Source organism: Polistes dominula, unplaced genomic scaffold (assembly GCF_049000335.1).
Source record: "Polistes dominula isolate Pdom_NZ unplaced genomic scaffold, Pdom_raw_medaka contig_31, whole genome shotgun sequence".
NCBI classification, from domain to species: Eukaryota; Metazoa; Arthropoda; class Insecta; order Hymenoptera; family Vespidae; genus Polistes; species Polistes dominula.
The window spans coordinates 748,913-771,806 of record NW_028300925.1 but is presented as its reverse complement, the minus strand read 5'-3'; the positions used below and the strand labels follow the sequence as shown (position 1 = coordinate 771,806).

At 32.5% G+C, this 22,894-nt stretch overlaps 1 protein-coding gene across 6 annotated transcripts in view; it reads right to left on the bottom strand.

Annotated features, from left to right (window-relative positions):
* The window catches only part of dac (dachshund family transcription factor), a 218,567-nt gene that overhangs the window by 167,976 nt on the left and 27,697 nt on the right, over positions 1–22,894 (bottom strand). For 4 of the 6 annotated variants that reach the window (XM_089171329.1, XM_015317706.2, XM_015317701.2 and 1 more), the window contains exon 2: positions 10,639–10,653. The exons of the other annotated variants lie outside the window; for them this stretch is intronic. In XM_089171329.1, the coding sequence (XP_089027455.1) occupies positions 10,639–10,653 (15 nt within the window). The remainder of the gene's footprint in view (positions 1–10,638; positions 10,654–22,894) is intronic. 6 annotated transcript variants of the gene reach the window in all.

Here is a 22,894-nt window from a genome sequence, read left to right as displayed (position 1 = left end):
AACGATCACATTTTCTTAACGTCGCTTGCATAGCCATTTAATAATTTTGTCAATCCTTGTACTAGAAAACAAATACAAATATTTATAGTATAATAAAGAATACAATCTGAGAGATCTTAGATTAAGATTATTTTATTTCCAAATTATCTCAGGATTAATTTTGAAATAAAAAACTAAAAGATTTGATCATGTTTAATATCATGTTTTCTTTACATGACACATATAATCTCAACGAATGAATAATTTTATTACTTTAAAATACTTTATATAGAATATAAAACAATACAAATTAAAAAATAAATTTGTGAATGAAAAATAGAAGATTCTGTATAGATTTGAAGATTTGTTGTAAGATTTTTGTATAGATTGTTTAGATTTTTGTATAAATTAAATAATGCATATATATTTACGTGCATCAATACACATATATACTTACATATCATTGGCTGACGTTGCTGCTATATTAGCATATATAATATTTAATGGTAGTATAGCATATATATATATATATATACATATACATATCTACATATAGATATACAATAGATATAGATATAGATATAGATATAGATATACACATACACAGATATCACACACGTACACACATACATACATATACATTTAGGCACGTAGGTATATCCGGTGGTTGGTGGGGCGCGGGCAAAGATGTATAATTGCGTTACCCATCGAATTCAGTTATACGAGCATGGCGAGTCTGATGCATAAAATGACAGGGCCAAATTCAGTTATAGTTCGCTTCACAAAGCGAATACGGCCGCGTCGTTAATATCGCGCGCCGTTGCGAACCGGTGTCACATTGTTACCGGAATTTTCGTCCGACCCGAAAAGTCATCGGAAAGCCTGTGTGTATGTGTGCCACGATATATGCTGAAAGGAATGAAACAGAAAAAGATAGAATATATGAAAGATAGAAAGAGATAGGAGAAAAAGAGGAGTCTCTTTCATGCTTGCTCTTCTACCATAGGACGATTCTTTTCTTTTCCTTTGATGCTTTCCTCCACAATATAGACCCCTGTTTCATACTAATTAATAAATCTAATGATTTAATAAGCGTAATTCATTTCTCTTATTAGTGTCCCTGCTCGTGTCACATACATAATATGTATCTTCTTATTCTTTAATTCATTTGATATAATATGATTGAAATAATACAGTAACATATCTAGTATTTTGATTATAATTATTTTATCTATCTCTTTTTCTTTATCTCTTTCTTTTCCTATTTTAATATATTCAATTATACTATTACACTTTATGCTTATACTGTACTGTATCTATATCTCATATTAATTAGAAAAAATAAAATTTTCTAACTAATGTGATTAGAGATTCCTGATGGCAATGATGAAGTATGCTATATATTATACAGTATATATATATATGTATGTACTATGATGTTTCGTTCTATCTATCTATCTATCTATCTATCTGTCTCTTTCTCTCTACGCCTACTAGCATGCGGCAGCACTCAATCAGAAGTCATAATACATTTACCGCGACCTAATGAAGAGTTGATGAAAGGCTACCGCTGGGAGATGCTAAGCAGTGGTTCTCAAAATCTACACCGATCGAACAATTATTTTATACGTGAGAATAAAAATGAATAGACAAATAAAATCGTCATGGAAATAATTAAAAAAAAAAAAAAAAATAATAATAATAATAATAAAAGAGGAAACGGAAACAAAGGAATTGATTTTTATCGTAAATAAGAAATGTTAATTCTCGTAGATAAATGTAATTCGTATTGAAACACGTGGAGGCTTCTTGAAATAATGAATCTTTTTTACGTATTATCTCGTATGTACTATATCTCTTATCTATCATTATTAATATAATATAATATAACATTTGTGGTTTCGAGAATAAATGAAAGGTGAAATAAAATGGTTTCTTTTCTACGCGTGAAAATTCTACACGTGAAAGAAAAGTTCGGAAAACTGATTAAAATCGACCTACTCTCCACGTTGCAATCTTGTTAGAGTCCCTAGGCAACGTGAAATAAATATCAATGAGATTAACTTTCCTCCGAAACTAGCGCCTACGAAACCTCTACTCTTTCCGTTACGTCAAACTGTTAACGCATACTCCGATCATAAATACATATTTACATTATAATATTAAATTAATCACGAGAGTAAGATGCATTGAAAATATTACTAATAAAATTAATAATGTAATTCAAAAAGAATACTACTTATATATGCATGTATTAATGTGTACGATAGATGATTAATAATTCTTATCGTAAGATTTAGATTAAAAATATTTCAAAATAATATTGAAAAAGCAATTAAAAAATACTATGTACACACATACATACATGTATACGATAAATGAAAGAGTGAATTTAGAAAATGGAAAATGAATGGATTATTAAAAGATAAAAAAAAAGTCAAATAACAAATAGACTATACAACCGTATAAATTCATATTTCTATTATCAAATAAAATTAATCATTACGATAATAAGTTATGCTTAAAAAAAATATTTCAAATAAAATTCACCAAAAATAATAATATAAAAAAAAAAAAAGCTCTTATGTAAATATGTATTTATTCATGCGATAGATAAAAGAGTGAATTTGGAAAGGGGGAAAAACGAAAGGGATTATTAAAAGATAGAAGAAAAGTCAAGTGGCAAATAGACTTAGTAAGAAATGATGGGAGTAAATCTGACGTATCTGGAAAATTACTATGGTCATCGTCTTCCCTTTCTTTCTTTCTTTCTTTCATTCTACATTGACGAGCGACTCATAATCCTAGGAAATTAAAAATGCCCGCTTACATCTGAAACGTTTCAAAGGGCGGCCCATGTGGCTGGCCACCCTCTTAGTCCATATCACTCTCTTTCTCTTTCTCTTTCTCTTTCTCTTTCTCTTTCTCTTTCTCTTTCTCTTTCGGTTCAGCATCCCTAAGTTGGTCCAGCCACGCTCCATTTACAGAAACTCCATCAAAGGGATTGTGGCATTACGCTTTAGAGTTTAGAAGGCAGGAAGAAAACGAGCAGTTTGTGTTCGGTCGAGTCGATGACTTGGAACGAAGTGCCGACGAAGCTTTCTCTCTCTCTCTCTCTTTCTTTTTTTCTTTCCTTCGCTTTGGTAAGAGTATGTACACCGTTCCTTTTCTATCTTACCAAAGTCGAAAGAGAGAGAGAGAGAGAGAGAGAGAGATAGAAAAGACTCACGGACATTTACCCGTGTCTCCACCGTAAATGAGTATTTGCCTTTGTGAATAAATAAAATGCATTACAAAGTTCCCGTGTGTCTCTCGTGTACCAGAGAAACGGGAGAAACGACGTTCATAGTTCCTGCTTACGAGTGTAAGTATAGAGTAAGAGAGAGAGAGAGAGAGAGAGACAGACAGAGAAAGAGAGAAAGCAAATGAGAAAGCTAAGTAAGAGAAAGGTAGAAAAAGCATCTACTAGCAGACTTTGACTTTGAAGGGAGTGACATTGAAAAGGGAAACGCGAAAGATGTGCGCAATAAGAGAAAAAAAAAAAAGAGCAAAGTTCTATACAGCATGAAAAGAAAGAAAATCGGAAAAAGAAAGAAAATATTATTAATGACTAAAAATGAATATGAATGTATATGTCCTCGCGAAAGTCTTACTTACATCATGTGAATGATTAAAAAACTACATTTCGCTAGATACAATATAAAAATTAAGTGTATAGGTACAAATTTGTTACAATGTATATGTAAGTAATTTTTTTAAACAGTGCAATAAATCATACCTCGAAATAAATGAATAATAATAATTAGTGATGAAATTAAATTTCTTATTTTACATCTTCTTCTACTTTAATGTCTTCTTCATATATATATATATTTTTTTTCTCTCTTTCGAGAACACATACGTAATATGTCTATACGCATATGGAATGTAATTATTCGGAATGCATTTCTAGTTTAGCATCGTCAAGTAACAACTTCCGCGATTAGATCGGTAAGCTCGGTGTACGCGAGTAACTCGGATCGATACTACGTGCACCGCGTTTAATTGACGCATTAAGGATCGAGAAATGCAGCCCCGTAGAAAATTAATGAGTCGAGCTTACGCTGCGTAACGTTATATGCTAGTAACGTACCGTTGCGATGGCCGTTAAATCCGGAGACCCTCCTAGATACAATATGATCTAAAAATATATTTTTTTTAATTTTTCACACCTATTAGAAAAAAGAAAAATTCACAAAAATATGATCAAATTCTAATAAATTTGATTCCAAACGTTTCCATGTGTACATCTCTGATATGTGTCTAATGAATTATTATACGATCTGTGATTTAAAAATTTACTCCAATTTTTCATACCTGTTTCGAGAAAGAAAAAAATAATTAAATTTTAACAAATGTTCTTTAAGCGTTTCCATACACATCCCTGTAAGCGATAAATTAATAACTATAATATGTAATTAAACAGACGAATATATACTGTACATATATGTTATTTAATTATATTTAATTAGAGATAATAATTATACTATTCGTAAAGTATTAAAAGTAGAAATTAATCTGACTGTATTTAGTATCTAATATAATACTAACACTATTTATAATAAAATTTCATTAATATTGATACTAATTATATATCGTGTCAATATTAAATACACGACTGTTTAAATACAAACAACATAATAATCATAGTGTTCCTATTAATAATGTATAATAAGTAAAAATTAATATGAAATGCATGACTCTGTTTAGTAATCTTATAATAATTCTAACAACATGATTAATATTTTGCTACTAATTATAATTGTATAAATATTAAATACATAAATAACATAACTGTTTAATACAAATATTTACAATACGTGTTCAACATTTCGTTCCAATAAAAATATTCATTTTCAAAAACTTACGAATAATCTAAACTGTAAAGGTCGAAGTACGAAGTACACCGGAGCGTGGTCGACGTATAAATGAAATCACGAACATAAATTAGGTCTTGTTCGAGGTGACTTTTCGTAAATATTCGTAATTACTCGTTAAAGTTCGCGAATCCTTGGTAGATGAAGAAAAATAATATAACGATAGTGACAAAGGAGTGGGGGAAAGTTATAGACGTTTGTAAAGAGGTGGAAATAGGAATGAGTGGAAGAGAAGAGCGAGTGGGGGTAGAAGGGGGAGCGGGGGGGTGGTTTAGAAAGTGGAAAGCGCTTGCAAAGGGAGGAACATCTAAGACAATGAGATACGAGCCTTTGGAGTAATCCTCAGACCTTCCTTCGAGTATCGACATTAATTCCCTTGGCCCCAGCTTTTAACCGGAACAGACGCACCCTATAATAGGCAAGTTGGAATCCAATCTGCAAGTTTGCAAATTCAATTCGACCGTCTTCTTGCCGCTGAGAAGAGCATAAAATGAACGAATGAACGAACGTGTTGTACTACGTTATGTTAAGGAACACAACAACTGTATCGATAAGTCTCGATATCTTTGCTTTCAAATTTGCTTACGATTATTTTTTCTAATCTTTTCATATTAGAAACCATACGATTAGATTACTTGTAAATTTACATATATATATATATATATATATATATATATATATATATATATATATATATATATATGTATGTATTTGAAAATAAATATTTATGTACGCGTTGATCGATGTCAACGTTTTAATCTTAATTATTGATTTCATTACTTATTTTACGTATATGAAAAAAATAAAAATTATAATGTCAGACGAACAAGTACGGTTGATAAAAAGGCGATAAGAAATGCATTGAATATTATTTGAAAGTCGTAGTTCGTTAAGTATTTTCTATATCTAAATTAATAGGAACTTTTATATAAAAGAGGTGGCCGCTTGATAGGGGATATTCAAATGAGCTCTCACCGCACTTTATGCCATTATGTTTTTAAGCCATATCTAATTTCGAATCGCAATTATAGTGTTTTATTACTTTAATAGGTATATCTAATATTATGCGTAAAAGCCCTGTGCTATGCTTCCGTATGGATACACGGGTTGTACGCACGCTTCGGATAAAAATATAATAAATCCGTTCATCTACCTACACCTACACACCAACGAATACACACATTTATATATATACATATATGTATATACATACATACGTGATACTATCGTTGTTCATGTCTCTATACTACATCGTATCTGCCAACGCCTAATTTAATGTAATAACATTTGATACTCGTTTAACGCTCGACGAGCGCTTTTAGAAATTTTCTATCGAAATATCGGTTAGGATGAACGCGTATCACCGAACGATCAATCAGTTTTATCTAGCATCGCTATAAAATTTTTTAATTGTTCAAAATAAATCATTTATCTCGTCAATATCGTTCCTTTTATGTGAAGACTTTAACCTACATGTATGAACATTTTTTTGGTTATGCAGAATACATCATTTTCCAATGCCCTCAATCTTCGAATAAAAACATTATGCATTATAGTTAGATTAAATCTGACTCTTTTTCTGATACTTTTAATGCTTTGAAAAATGTATTATTCTGTATCTAAATATAGATCGATGAATGTGTAAAAATCAAATGCCATAAGCATTGAATAGAAACAACGATCCTGACCTTACACTTCTATTGGCTCAATTTCCTTCAAATGTTAATCGCTTCTACGACCTTTCCTACGATTCCTCCACTTCGATATCGAATTAAAATGAAAGAGAAAGAGAGATAGAAAGAGAGAGAGAGAGAGAGAAGAAGGGAGAGAAAGGGATAGAAATAACAAGAAACTCGAGTTCTCCGTTCTTCCCCGAACCCCCTCGTGAATCATTCAAATTGGATTCCTTGAGAGCTACCTCGACGTACCACAGTCGCAAAACTTGATTTAGAACCGAAATAATTGTCGAGAAAACGTCGACAGTCTTGAGTAGTCGAATGAGTAGTCTCATTTAATTCGAGACGTAATTCAAAGAGCAAACAACGTGTTAAACATACATAGAAAATTATGTTAATTGTATGTATACTGGCTTTAAATTAATCTAAAACAAAACCTACATAGGTATATACCAAATAAAATATGTCAAAAATGCGTAAAAATAAATAATAAATTATAATAATAATGAAATATTTAAATATGAAATTAGATAAAATATATATTGGTACAAATTGAACAAATAAATTTAAAATAATTTTACATATAAATATGAAACGATATAAAATATTATTTTGTAAATGAAAAGAAAAACTAATAAATAAATAAATAATGAAAGGAAGAGAGAGAGAGAAAGTAAGACTTAGGAAACAAGTTAGAATATAGGAAACAAAGTTTGGAGAGTAGAATTTCACGTCGGCCTACTCTCGTTCCATTCGCATAAACGCAATAATTCGAAAGGGGTTGAGCGAAAGATGAGGGGTGGCAGGAGAGCTTGGCATGCGCGTAAATGTAGTTATAAATAAATCTAGAAGCTCTTAATGTTTGCCAGTCTCGCGGAAGTAGAAAGATGAAGGGAGAGAGAAGGACGGGAGGAAAGGAGGATGAGGTAAAGCTTGTGAGAAGGTGAAGGAGGAAAGGAGGAAGCCAAAGAGACGGGGCAAAGAAAAGCTGCGGAAGGGTTGAAGAGGCTGCGGAGAAACCGTGGCCGAAGGGCTTCTCGAGGGGGCTCTGAAGGGTCGAACGCGTGCCGAGCTAGTCGTCTCTTTGCTACAAACCACTCCCTTTTCCTCACCCACTCCTTTTCTCTTCCTACAATCCGACAACATTTCTAACTTCTCGAATCTTTGGTCCGATTGTTTCTTATCTCAACAAAAAATAAAATACAAAATTCAAAAGCAAATAATTAAGTAGAATATTTTACATTCGTTCGTTAGTTAATTCAACTTAATTAATTGCAAGATCGTTTCAAATATCAACCTGTTAACCGTTATATATGTCATGCTGCAAACAAGAAATTATTTTTTCTAAATTTTATTATATAAGGAATAATTTTATTTTCTTTTTTTTTTTTTTTTAAATAACATATATTTGCGACATAAAAAGTGAACACTTAAACTATTAAAAATTAAATACCCAAGTGTTCTAATTTTGAATGTACGTTAAATTAATAAGATATCTAATACGCGTTCTATTTGCGAAGACAAAGAAAAAAACTTGATAAGTAAAACAAATTAAGATAAGCGAAGAATATCTTCTTTTCTTTTTTTTCTATTTTTATTTTATTTTATTTTAAAGATCTCACGATGCATTTTTTTTTCTCTACGAAAGAAACGCGTGTGTACACATAGTATAAGTAAAATGCGTTTCGTTGAGCGAGCGCATTCGCGAAGAAGGCAAGGAGAGCAACGTACTATTCTTTGATCATAGGGGCTATCCTCTTAATTTGTTTCTCCGGCAACGATCTGCTTTGGATAAGAAGCTAACTTCCCTCTCTTTTACTTTATCTTTCTCTCTCTCTCTCTCTCTCTCTCTCTCTCTCTCTCTTTCTCTCTTTCTGTGTTACGGTGTATTCGCACGCTAAGCAAAGAACTCACGGCGTTCAGCTTCGCACGCTCTTGGAAACCGTATTACGATAATTCGCTAACCTTCCACCTTCTTTTACTTCCCCCTCCCTCCTTCTCCTACTCTTTTTTCCATCAACCCCTCCCCTCCCCCCCCCTTCTTCTCTTCAACTTGATTCTTATTCAAAGTAAGATAAATTAATTATTCGAGAACGAGTTCGAATCACTTTGGTATCTCTTTCTCGCGTCTTACTTTTTAAAGGAAGTATCTTCTTTTTTTCCCTTGCAACTGATTCTTCATGACTCTGCACTTTTGTTTGCTTTTTATTTTATTTTTTTTTATTCTTTCTCGTATTTGACAAGAGAAAAATCTGTTAATTTATCTCAAGGGTGTCAGATTAAAAATTTAAACTAAACGAAATAACGATTTGTATCATTCATTCTTGTCACTAGTAACGATCATTGGTAATTAAAATGAATTGGGGAAAAGCGATTGATTTTAGAGTTTGATGAATGAAATGAAATAAAAAAAAAAAAAAAAAAAGACAATAGAATGAAAGGAAGGATGGAAGGAAGGGAAATAAAAAATGAGTTCTCAATTTCCGGCTAATTTCTAAGCTATTTGTCGCGAATAAGTTTTCGCTCGAAAAGAGTCCTATCTCTTTTCTTAGACGTTAGGAATATCTAAGGAAGAACGCGCGCGGGAAAGGGCAACCCCGTGTGAAATGAGTCGCGAAATTGTTCCGAAGGAATTTATCAATTTTCTTTGAGGGATTCTAATTGTACTAATTTGTCGATCCCAAGAGTAAAGGGAAAGGCAGTGGAATTCTATCGTTTAATCTTCAAGACCGTCTATCTTCTCTCTATCTATCTCACTCACTTTCTTTCCTACTTTCCTTATGTTAAAACCCTCGAAGTATCGAAAAAGGGAAAAATTACGATTTTATATTCGATCTTTTCTCATCTAATTAATTTATATTTGTTTCTATTTTTTTTTCTACCCTTATCATTTCAATAACATTCGCTAATCATAAGTATAATCCTAAAATGAAATCGCAACGATAATTTCATTTAAAGAAACCAATTTTTTTTTTAGATTTATCAATCTCATATTACACACACAAACACTCACATTAGATTCAATCGTATATAAAATAGTAGAAAAAATCTCTTAGTTATAAATTAGAAGAAGAAGAAGAAGAAGAAGAACAAAAATGACAATAGAAGATGAATGAAAATAAGGTAAAGAAAAAGGAAGGAAAAATAAAAAGATAGGAAGAAAGGGAGATAGTAGACTCGAAAAAGAAAGAATCGAGTGAGTGAGTGAGTGAGTGAGAGAGAAAGAAAACTCAGGGCCGATATCAAAGCAGAGCAAACAATACGGCGAGATGCTGATGCGATTGTATTATGGCTAGTGGACCGATGATCCATTGTCTCGTCACGTTCTACCCACTCGGTTCTTTTATCTCGATCCCCAGAATATACTCGTATCTCGTCGTATCGAGTGAGCATCCATCGAAAGTAGCACGCTTCTGACGCCTTCCGAGGGGTTCTTCGTAATACGAAATCTGCTAGTAGCAGGACGCGAATAAACCATTTTCGCACGCACCTATGTATCTATTATTATACTTTTATAGATGATGCACCTATGAAAAAAAAAAAACTAAGAGAATGATATTTGATACGTTTCCTTCTCATCTCTCCTATAGCATCAATTCATCTCACATCGATCATTCATTCATTCATTTATCTATGAATGATCAATGATACTCGAGATCGATAATACGATAAGAGAGAGGAAGGATGTGAGATTACGATTAGTTTGGTTTTTTTTAACACATTGCGTCAAAATCACGAATAGTCTCGTATACATATACATAATGAACAATATTTGTATTTAATTATACTAAATTTAGGTAGAGAAGAATCTACGAATGTACGAATTGAATTATTTAGAAATTTATGACAATTTGAATAAAAAGGAAAGTACTATTATTAAAAATTTGTAGACTGCAAAAGCAATGTGTTAATAAATCTGAAAAAAAAGAAACAGTGTTTAAATATACACAAGTTATGTAGCAAATGATGAATAATTATCGGATAAAATTGTTTCGAATGAATAATATATGATGAAACGTACCCTTGTAAGTATTCTTGTGTTAACATTCAGGAGGAACAATAACTACCTTAAAGGAACGTACCTGTAACAGAAAAATATGAATAATTATTTAAGTATACGAATTAAGTATATATATATATATATTATACCTATAATGTTTGAAATGATTCGTTCAAATACGTGGTTAGATTGTTGGATACATGTACAGATATATATATAATATGTCAACGATTTAACTATGAGGATATTATTATAATCATGGGGTGTACATACATAGCCCGTGTCGGATAGCATGATTACGAGGCTGAAATAAATGAAACCGGCGTGAAAACGAAATTGGATATACACGATGGCGGCGGCGGTCGCGGTGGTGGTCTCTCGAACGTAGTCACCGACGAAATTTATTTGCTTTTCATTCAAATCGCCTCATCTCACATTTATGTATTCCGTGATATTGCACTTTTTTAAACTCGCCTCCTTTCATCGTACTACGCCCGTTGGATATTAAGAGTCCTGACACAGCTCTGTATTACTCGTATAAATTTACTTCGAACGACGTTACATTCCATCTTTCTTTCTTTCTTTCGAAGAAATTCACCTTCCAAATATTCGTCGTCTAATTTGAACCGATTTGAAAATATAACACGAAACTCTTATTAGATTTAATCGATCATGTTTACAAAAAAGAAATAAACACATATAATTCAAATATATATTTCATGAGTTCAGAAAATGGTAGAAAAATTGCTTGAATAAATAAATTCGTCAAAAATAAGATCGAGAGATATGTAAATAATTAAAATAAATTATAATATGTCGATTCGGAAAATAGTAAAAATAAATGTCTGTTGGCAAATAAATTTGAAATTAATCCAACTGATTAACAGATGTTAATATTGTAAAAAAAAACAAAAAAAAACTCGTGAAACGTTTAAATACATATTTGAAGAAATCCGATAGGAAAGTCACGTACGCGTGAAGATAGATAAATCCTGCAAATTAAAACGGTATAATATAATCCTGAAAGATTGCTCGTAAATTAAACTTGCCATGAGGGTTTGTTAAGTCGATCAGATTGGTAGGTAAGAAATAAAGTTGTACTAATTAAGCTGCTTAGTAATACGATATTCTTTTTTACATACTCGTAAAAACGTCCTTAATCCGTCATAATTCGTACTTAATTTAAAAGATTGTTTGTATTTCTCAATTGTTTCTTTTTTCTTTTTCTTTTTTATTTCCATTTATAATTTATATCTTAACATTAAAATATTCATAGATAAGTAATTGCTAAAAGATGAAACAATTAAAAAGAATCTTGTAAAGTAATACAGACAGATAAGTTGAAAGAAAAAAAAAGAAGGTTGAGTGTTATCCTCGTATAATTGACTGGAAGTATTTTTAATCGAGCAACGAAAAAATGTGCCGCGTGCCAACGGTGTACGATGGGAAAGAACAACGACGAAATAGAGAGAAAGAAAAAAATATATATATCTATATATGTATATATAAAAGGGAGGAGAAGAGAAAGAAACGGAGAAAGAGAAAAACTGAGTGAAAAAGAGAGAGATAGAGAGACAGATAAAAAGGGGGAATAGGAAGTCTTCAACCTCCCATTTTCATTGTAGGCGTTGCTCGCGTTTTTAATCGACTCATCCCCCATAGGAAGAGAAATTCCTACGGTTAATTACACAGATTTCCAATGCACCATCGCAACCCCGTGGAATTTTTACGATTGCCGCCTTGACCGCTCTTTCTCTCTCCGTTACTTCCTCTTTCTACTAGCACCACCACTACTACTACTACTCATCGGTATCGAATAGAAAGAGGGAAGAGGATTTGTACAACTAAAATATTCGAGGGATTTCATTTTATAAACGACCAACCTGTCCCTGCCACGTGCTACACCAACCCCTTTTAACGCCGAGCCGATCGTATCCGCTTTTGTCTCTTCTTCGATTCTCGCTACCGCGACGAAAACAAAATCATTTGCCGTGAGAGAGAGAGAGAGAGAGAGAGAGAGAGAGAGAGAGAGAAAGTGATAAAGGGATTATATGAAATGCCATTCGGCATGAATCCTGCCATCATTATTGATCGCGTCAATTAAACAAAAGCGTCGAACGGTTTCTATATTCGTTAGAAAAAATATACTTTATATTATATATGTGTGAAAATAATTAATAACAAAAAGAGAGAGAGAGAGATAAACAAATATTTTGGAATTTTCTATTAATTTTAAAATTGAAAAATATACTTTAAACTAATATCTGAACAATTTTAATGATAAAAAATAAAAGGTAGCTAAACGCAAAATATAAAAGTATTCTACAGACAAATTCTGGACACGAATACGGTCGGAAAAAAAACTGAAAGTGGCGATAAATCGGTGCCCCATGAAGAAAAAAGCTCGGATGGTATAAGAAAATCTCGCTTCCATAAATAATTCAAGTCCCGTCTCTTCTCGGACGAAATACGGGCACACCGACTACTACTACCACCCATCTATCCACCACCCCCTACCCATCCTCTTTTGTCTCTATCTTTCTTTAGGTAAGGTTGGCCGGTCAAAGGGGAAGAACCTAAGAACCTAATCTTTTCGCGAAAGGGTTTTCCGGGAGCACCTGAGAACCACCATGGAAAAGTCTTCCGACACCCCCTAAATACTTAATTCCATTCTCTCCTCTAATTGGACAGTTTTATTAAGGGATGCATATTTCAGATGGCATTTTTATTGTGTCCATTGGGAACGACACGGTGAACGAATAATAAGAAGAGAAGAAGTAGAAGAAGAGATAGTAGAAAGAGAGAGAGAGAGAGAGAAAGAGAAAGTTTAGAGATGGGGTTCTGTAGAGAGAGAAAAAAAAAATTAGATTTCAACCCTTCGAAAAATATTAGCACGCTGGAAATAAGAGAGAGAGAAAAATATATAAACGTTGACTATGAGTTAAACGAGAAGAAACGACGAGAAGATACCGCAAAGAAGTAAGAAAGAGAGAGAGAGAGAATTCGATGAGAACGTACAACCCTTTGCCCTGGGCCATAAGCCATGGGCTACACCATGGTATTGTCTCGAGGATTAAAGTACAAAAGTGTAATTTCTCTGGGACCAAAAATGCTTTCGTACCACCTTATCAACTACGATCTTCCCTGTATATTTTTTGTTCTTTTTTACACTCTCTTTCTCCCTCTCTCTCTCTCTCTCTCTCTCTTTTTTTTCTCAGCGAGGCCAACAGTCTCGTATCAAGGAACTTAAGTGGTATCTTGATCGTTGTACGCAAGGTGTACTTACAAATCGCAAAAGGCGTTACGAATGGAAAGAAGATACACATACACGCACAATACACAGATATATATATATATGAAAGAAAATTCCACATATAATATATAATAATAATATTAATATATTTTAAAGATGGAAAAATATGAATGAATAAGAAAATTGTAAGAATGAAACTAATTTGAAACAAGTAGAAGAAAATACGTTTGAAAATTGATTAAATTAAAAGAAGAAGGAATGAAAGGGAAGAAGAAAAAACAAAGAAAGAAAATGAAAGAGATAGAAAAAGAGAGAGAGAGAGAGGGAGAGTGAAAATCAGGTAGATACGGTGAGCTCGTATAAAATTTTAATAAGTCTCATTCGGCGACCCTTTGAGGCCACCGAAATGAACGAATTAAAAGTTTCTCTCGTTTTAGTGGTCTCGCGGTTGACATTCAGCTCGCCCGATGATCTCACGGAATTGCAGAACTTTTGTCGTTTCGAAAAACTGCGCGGAAAATTTAGCGACAAATTCCATGCTATCTCCTTGAATAACTCATGGCTCCGACTGCTGGAGAATTTACCACACAAACGACAAGTTTTATTTTTTTATTTTCATTTCATTTTGTTAAATTGCTAAAGCAACATTAAAACCACAGCAATTACGGTCCTATTGCAATTAACTTAAAAAAAAAATTATGTCTTAAATCTTCACAAATAATTACGATTATTATTATTAATAATTAATGAACAATTACGTGGATCGAGACAATTACCGACAATAATTTAACCCAAAATGTGATTAATAACCCTTTGGGTACACATTTCTTCGAAATTTTATAATAATTTAAATTAATATTAAATATTATAATAATTAATAATAATAATAATAATAATAATAATAATATAAAAATTACGCATATTATTTTGAAATAAACCAGAATGAACTTAGTTAAATCTCGTCTCAGTTTCAATGACGTATCACAGAACGTCATGTAAGTCTTTGCCCAAACAAATGCATGACTTACTGATACATCAAATGCAGCTAAAAAAAATAATAAATAATAAATAAAAATAATAATAATTTTAATCCGAATAAAAACGAAGAAACAAACGTGTAACATAAGCAAGAAATAGGAAGATGATTCCGAGCCCTTCGCCAACAGATCTCGGTTTCTCTACGGAGTGCATGATTCGGAGATGTTGCCCTTTTGCGAATACGAGGAAGCACCCGGTAAGATTTCAATTAAAACAACCCCCCGGAACGATGAGGGGGGGGGATTAGCAGTACGAATCCGTTTCATACCCCTCGCTTGGATCTCGGTTATGACACGGCATAAATATCAATGTAAATTGCTTTCGCACGAGCTACTGTTAACTCCACTCTTCTTCCTCACCCTACGTCACCTCACCGTTACTCTCTCTCTCTCTCTCTTTCTCTCTCTCTTCGTTATCCAAAGATGGAAGAAAAGCCACCAAGACGACACGACGAGGACTCATTTATGAACGCAATCATCTTACGGATTTTGCATTTATGAGCTTTAAATTGCTACCGTCTCTCGCAACTTTCCTCCAAGATTTCCATGTAATTGTGTCGAAAAGGAAATCACCTGTTATATTCTTCCCTACAATCTAATATTATTTTTATCTTTAACGGAAAATCGCGTATCGTGTATCCCTTCGATGACAGTGGTTATCTAATAAGTCATACAAGATCGTGAGATTTTTCGAGATGATTCTCATTTAATAAAAGATTCTATCGATTTAATCGTTCGTCGTTTATTTAAATAAATAAATAAAAAAAAAAGAAAAAGATCAAACTAAAATAAACGAATTTACAAATGATTAAATTGATAAGATATATACGAAAGGATAGCTATATTAGAAATAATAATAATAATAATAATAATAATAAATAACACAATGTAATAGTGAAAATCTTGGTAGGTTCGAAGGTAAGCATCAGGAGGAAAATCATACTCTACGAAATCATAATTAACAGAATTATGTCGAGGGTAACTCGATACGTTTTCGAGAGGCAAGAAGAGAGAAATACAGAGAGAGAAAGAGAGAAGGAGAGAGAGAAAGAGAAAGACAAGTAGAGATGGAGAAGAAAGCAGACATGGTCGGAACTTTCGAGGGGGTTTACATCTAAGAAGGAAGGGTTCCATATGTATATGTGTATATATATATATATATCAGTTAGAAGAAGATAAAGATAGAAATAGATTGTGAGAGTGAGAGAGATATTCAACCCCAACCGTCAAGAGAATGAAAACGCGTACGCACTCGTACGCGTGTAATGAACGTGAAATTAAACGGCACGATGTTTCCAACTAGCTCTACGTTCTCGTACGAGTCCAGGAGATTGCCTTTGCCTTATTCAAAAGGTTTTAATTACAATGGCTCCCGGATTGGTAGAACCTATCGGTACCATCTCATTCAGGGAATTCGATACGACCAAGTTACTCGATATTTTGATCAAGATTAATATATCCTCTGCTTTTACAGAAAATGAACATTTTACTTATTCATTCGTTTATACATATAATCAATTTAACTTAATTATAACACTTATTTTTGGTATTATGGTATCTTAGTTTTTTCATTGGCAATAACGTTTAAGATTTAATTCAATGAAATCTTTTTTTTTACGTTAATTTATATAATTATATAAATTATTATTGTTGATAATACGAGTAAATTAAATACTAGAGAAAAATGTATAAATGTATGATTGATTTTAATTGTTTAATTTTAATATTATAAAAGATGGAATTTTAACGCGATGCTTAACAACAAAAATTCTATGTAATATAAAACTATTAAAAAAAAAAAAAAAAAAAAAAAAAAAAACAAAGGCTTTGTAAGTTGTTACATCATGGTAGATAAAGAAACCAAAAATTCTTACGAGTGGCATCCAATTTTTCCACTCGAATTGGACAAATTCAAAGATCAACTCTCGCACTCTCGAAGGTAGAAGATCTCGTCACCTAAGAGGAAGATAAGAAGAAGAAGAAGAAGAAGGAAGGCATCGACGAACGCGTCTCGACAATAAGCCCCTCGGGACACGAGTGTCCTTCTGCCTTTTTTCTGGGACAAACTGACGCCCTTCTTTAAGAGGAATCGGATCTTCGTCGATGCGTGAAAACCACTGAAAAAAAATCCTACAATCTCTTACGACCTATCTCTCTCTCTTTCTCTCTCTCTCTCTCTATTTCTATTTCTTTTTTCTTTTTCTATTTTCTGTTAGACCAAAAAAAAGAAAAAAGAATGAAAAATAAATGATCGAATTTTGTTTTTCTAATTCGCACACGTCATGCTGCATAAACAAAACAAAAAAAAAGATATAAAAGAAAGAAGAATGATTCTCATTAATTTCTAAATTATATTGGAAAAATTGAACGAAACAAAAGAAAAAAGAGAAAGGAAAAGAGAGAGAGAGAGAGAGAGAGAGAGAAAGAGAGAGGGAGTAATAGAAAAAGAAAAGAAACATGGAGGGTGACGAATCGAGGCTACCGAATTTTCACCTTTCGTAACGTTGCATCTGCCCGATGCGGAAGATTTCTTTGAGATGAGAAAGAAAAAGATAGATCAGAAAAGGAAAGAAAGAAAGGAATAAAGGTAAGAAGGGCGAGAAAGAAGAACGAAAGCGAGCCAAGAGGGCGTTAACTGAACTTTAATGGAGATCTTAGATAAAACGTTGTTGGGTGCTCGTTGAAAGAACTCTTTGACGGATTACGCCCAAATCGTATCTGTCTACTATTCCCATCTCATTCTCTCTTAACATACCTGACAAAAAGTGAAGCAGAAAGAAAGAAAGAAAGAAAGAGAGAGAGAGAGAGAGAGGGAAAAAGAAAAAGATAGAAATATATCGAAAAAAGGGATGATCGAAAGAATTCGAAGATTTAACACCGTGAAGTACGTAAGAAAAAGATAGTATATCGAAACGTTGTCCTCTAGATTTTAAAGATCGAAATAAAGAAAGGAAGAAAGAGACAGGTATTGAGAAGAGGAAAGGGGGAAATAGTTTTTGTCGATGGTGATTGAATTCGTATCGGTGTCACGATCTGTCCAGAGTTACAATTCTTCATTCTTTCTCTTTCTTTTTCCTTTATTCTTTGCAATATACAAAACACCAACAACAACAACAACAACAACAACAACAACAACAACACAACAACAACTAACAGCAACATCTCGCTTTCGCTTCTTTCGAGATGTAGCAATTTTCACGTCCACCTTTTCAAACGTACCGCACGGTCTTTCAGAGAGACGCCTTTCTCTGTGTACGTGAATATATATGTGTGTGTGAGTGAATAAGTAAGTGTAGAGGTATGTATATACAGGTAGAGTAGGTAGTAGACATAATCGTTTTGCTATAACACGCAAGAACACGATTTCCATTCGTTCGAACGATTATCGTGAGAATTCGCGTATTCGTTTCTCGACTATCCTTCCACAACCCTCTCTTCTCCAACCCTGTAGCCTCCTCTCCCTTTACCCCATATTCGCATTTTGACAACGTTAGCGTGTCGATCTTGATCGAAGAAATCCTGCAAAGTGATCGACAACTTAATTACGATAACGTATAATTGAATTGTATATAATATATAATAATTATAAATTTATCATAATGAACGTGTTTATATCGATATGATTTGTGAATATGATACATTTTATTGTTGGAATAAAATCAAATAAAAAGAAGGAGAAAAAAGAGAATGAAAAGAAATAATGTGAGAAAATAGAGAGATTATTGGGACACAACCCTTTCGAGTTAAAGAGGAAGCTTTTCTCACTTTTTCCATCTTTGTCGAGCGGAAAATGCACAGCTCGTGCGAACAAAAAATAAGAGAAAGAAAGACCAAAAAAAAAAGTAGAAGAGGTGGAGAAAGAGAGAAAGCTCAACAAGTCGAATAAAAAGGCCATAAATAAAGAGAAATTGTCTCTCTCTCTCTCTCTTTCTCTCTATCTATCTCTCGTTCTCTCAACGTGTTCCGGAAACACCCTTTTGCCCTCCGCCCTTCGTCCACCCATACTCCGTTCAAGCTCGCACCCTCGTCGTTTCTGCGAATGTCCCCGCGGACACCTGTTGCTATTTTCCTTTCTCTTTCTCTCTTTCTCTCACTTCAAATGTATCTACAACAAAGAGAGAAACTCGGAGGATTGAGAGAGAGAAAGAGAAAAAGAGAAAAAGAGAGAGTGTGAAAAACAGATAGAGGAAAAGAGAGAAAGAAAAATAGATAAATCGAGTCGTTCTCTCGAATCGAAACTACCAAAAGTATCCTCACACGAACATTGTTCGTTGAACGAAATACTCGTCTCTAATTCTCGTATATCGGTCGGTTGGACTTGATTTACCCTCACGAAAAGACACCCCCCAGACTATCATTGCCGATGGGTGAGCGAGAACGCGTGAGTAATGTTTCTACGTTTGTTCCCGATGATTCAGTTCTATTCGAAATTTAATTATTTATTAACGCAATGAAATGTATTATTTTTAAGACGATAAAAATGATTGAACATTTATCAAATAATGTAAATTGATTTAAAAAGAAGAAACAAAATTATTATCAATTATGAATATTATGCATATAAGCAGATACATATATTGGGTTGGCAAAAAAAAAGTCATTTCGATTTTCTAGTGTGAAATATTACTCTGTGTTTGACGACTATATCCGTCATCGCTTGATTATCACGACACACACCGGAGCGTGGCCTGCGCACAAATCGGCCACACTTAACTGGTTAAATAGAAAATTTGAATCAGTAAAATAATAATTTATTTTAATAACTTCTGATTACTATTAAAGAAAATTTGTCATAAACAAATGTATATTAAAGAATGTATTTTAATAAACAAAACAATAACTCCAAAGTTAAGAATCGTAAAGATTTATACAAATATTATATTATTTATACAAAATATATAATTGAATGAATTAATTGCGAAAAAATTCAACAAATAGTATATACATGTATACAAAAAAAAAGGGTCACACATGTCGAGCAAGGTAAGATCACGTAATTCGTATACAGTTGTACAACAAACCCCTAATTGTAAGCTAATTAAATTTCCTATTAATTTTTCTTTACTTTATCGCTTTGTTAAGACGATGGTAGCACGTTGTATTTAACTTACTGATAAAATCGATCCCTTCGAAGTCTTCTTAGTATTTCCGTCAGAATCACAAACGTCTCTCGTTGCGATTAATGGAATCCGGAGAACGCGACGATAGCGGGATATTATGCTTCAGGCTGGCCACTAATTGCAGGGTACCCTCGAATAAATTACGACCAAGTAAAATGCGGCTGGGTTGTGCTCGCGTAACTTTGCCTTACGACACTTTTCTTTACCCTTTTTTTTCTTATTTTTATTTTTTTCTTTCATTCCCTTCCTAAGAAGAAGAAGGTTAAAAAAAAAAGAGAGAGAGAAAGAAAGAATGAGAACAAAAAAAATATCGAAAGAAATGGCCATCACCTGCAAGTCACAAGAAGGAAATATTCGGTTCATTTTATGTCCCAATATCGACAGATATTTCAATTTCTGACTCACGTTCTGAGGAATCGACCTATCGACCCTTACCAAATCGAATTGTACAGTGCTCATCCCTCTACACCCCACTTCTATTTCTATCAGTTCGAATCGTTCACGAGAAAAGAGCAATGATTTTCTTTCGATTTTTCATCATTTTTTCTTTTTTTACATTATTACATCCATTTGTGTATTTCCGTTCGAATTATTTGTTCTATTGTTTATTTTACATTTTCATTTATATTCTAGAAAATTTGTTATTCAAATTCTAAAAATATTTGACAAAGTGTTCAATGATTTTATTATTTTTTAATATTTAATGAAATCAATAAAATATACTACTATTATAAAAAAAAGAGGTATATATAGAATAGAAATTAATATGTTAAACTTACTGTAAATGATACTTCAACTTTTAACGAATAAAGAACGAAAGTAAAATTTGAATAAGTTCTTTCATTAAAAAAAAAAAAAAAAAAAAAAATGAAAGAAGTTAATGCAACCCCCTCGTAAACTTATTCGTGATCGAATAATAACAACTCCGTTCATTACATTATTCCGTGTCGAATGCGTTTTTTGATTCTGAAACTTGAGAACAAAAAAAAAAAATAAAATACAAAACAAGAAAAAAAAAGAATAATAATAATAATAAAAAGGTAAAACTCGAGCCTAATAATGTTCTGCTTTGCTCTTTTGCTCCCCTTTTCGAGTGGACTGACTATGCGAATCTCTTTCTATCTTTCTCTTTCTATCTTTTTCTCTCGATTACAACTTTTTATTGCATTTCCATTTCATCTCTCGCCCGGCTGAATAAAGAAAGGAAAGTCTCTTTGGCCGCTTGAATGACGAAGAAATTGAAACGAATGCGTTTTAAACCCGATTATTGCGCTAAGATCTGCCACCCTTAAGGGGAGAAAAACGATATTGTGATATATATATATATATGCATGTAAATGTAAATGTCTATGTATATTACGTTGAAACGAAACGTTCATATTCGAGAGATTGCTATTCGAAACGATATCTCGTTTAATCTCGCGTGTTCGCAATTCCTATTACCATGGCTCGATCTACAAACTCGAATGATTTTTCTAGTGGACCGAGAATAAATGTTTTGCAATGTTCTTTCTCTCCTCTTTTCCACTCTTTCTTTTTCAACGGAAGCTAAAAATCACGAGTCACGAATAAAATCAACGAGGATGATAAAAAGAAAATAGAAAAACGTTGTATAAACTTCGAATAATTAGTTGTACATAATTCTCCATTGTAAAAAATATATGAATTTCTTCTTAATCGTATTGAAACACAAATTGTAAATAATATTATAACATAAGATAATAATACAAATTATATATTACAATTCGATTGATACAATATTACTTTCAACGGAAGTTCAAAATTATGAGTAACTAATAAAATCAACATGGATAATAAAAAAAGAAACTTTACATAAATGTCCAACCACTTGTCTGTAATTGTACTAAATAAAATGTTAAATACTAATTTAATATGAAATAATAATAATAATAATAATAATAATAATCTATCTTGATTAATGTAATAGGACAATGCACGTGCATATATAATTCAATAAATAGTTGAAGATATTCTATTAGCGTAAGATACTTGAAAATATGTAATTAAACATGACGTTATTTCGATAGCTATGTCTTAAGTAATTAACAAGATAGTCATTTATAATTTTTTCTTATCATTTAACATGAGTCTAGGGAACCCTTTTTTATGATTATTTTTTTTTTTCCATGTCTCGTTATGCATTTGTAGAAATGAAATGGTACTCTTAATTGCACTTAACGTTACTACATATTTTTTTCTCCGATCGTGTCAGCTCGTTTTTATAAATATCTTCCGTTTCCTGCCGACGGAAAGTCTGACAAGAAAACGATTATTTCTTTCTACGAGCACGTTTACCATATACATACTACTACCTTTATATATCCCATTTTTATTTTTCGAATTGTATTATTATTTAAAAAATGTCTTTTAACGATAATAATTAACGTCAGACTTTTGACGATGCTTAAAAGAAACAAACCGTCGTCAAGAATAACGTAATCAGATTATTTTCATATATTAATATTTATAACATAGTAATATACATTATTTAAATTATCAATATAAAAAAAAAAGAAAATTTGAAATATTTAATTATCACTTTTCCAATGTAGTATAAAGAAATGATGTGGAATATCGATTTTATGTAAAAATTTATAAAGCAAAGTAAACGTTCGGTTAATAAACAAAAATGTCGTAAGAAAAGGGAGGTTTTACCGTGATGCAACGTGAAATCGAAAATAGAAGAGGAATAAAAAAGAAAAAAGAAAAAAGAAAAAAGAAAAACGAAAAAAAAGGAGAAAAGAAAAAAAAGAGAAAAACTATTCTCGCGAAAAGTAGAGAGAACGGTAAGATCAAGCAAAGCAAGCAAGGGCTTTGCGTCAATAGCGACCCTTCTTCTCCTCCTCCTTCTGTTAGCTACTGTGTGTCTCTTTTTCCCGAACGTATCTCAAA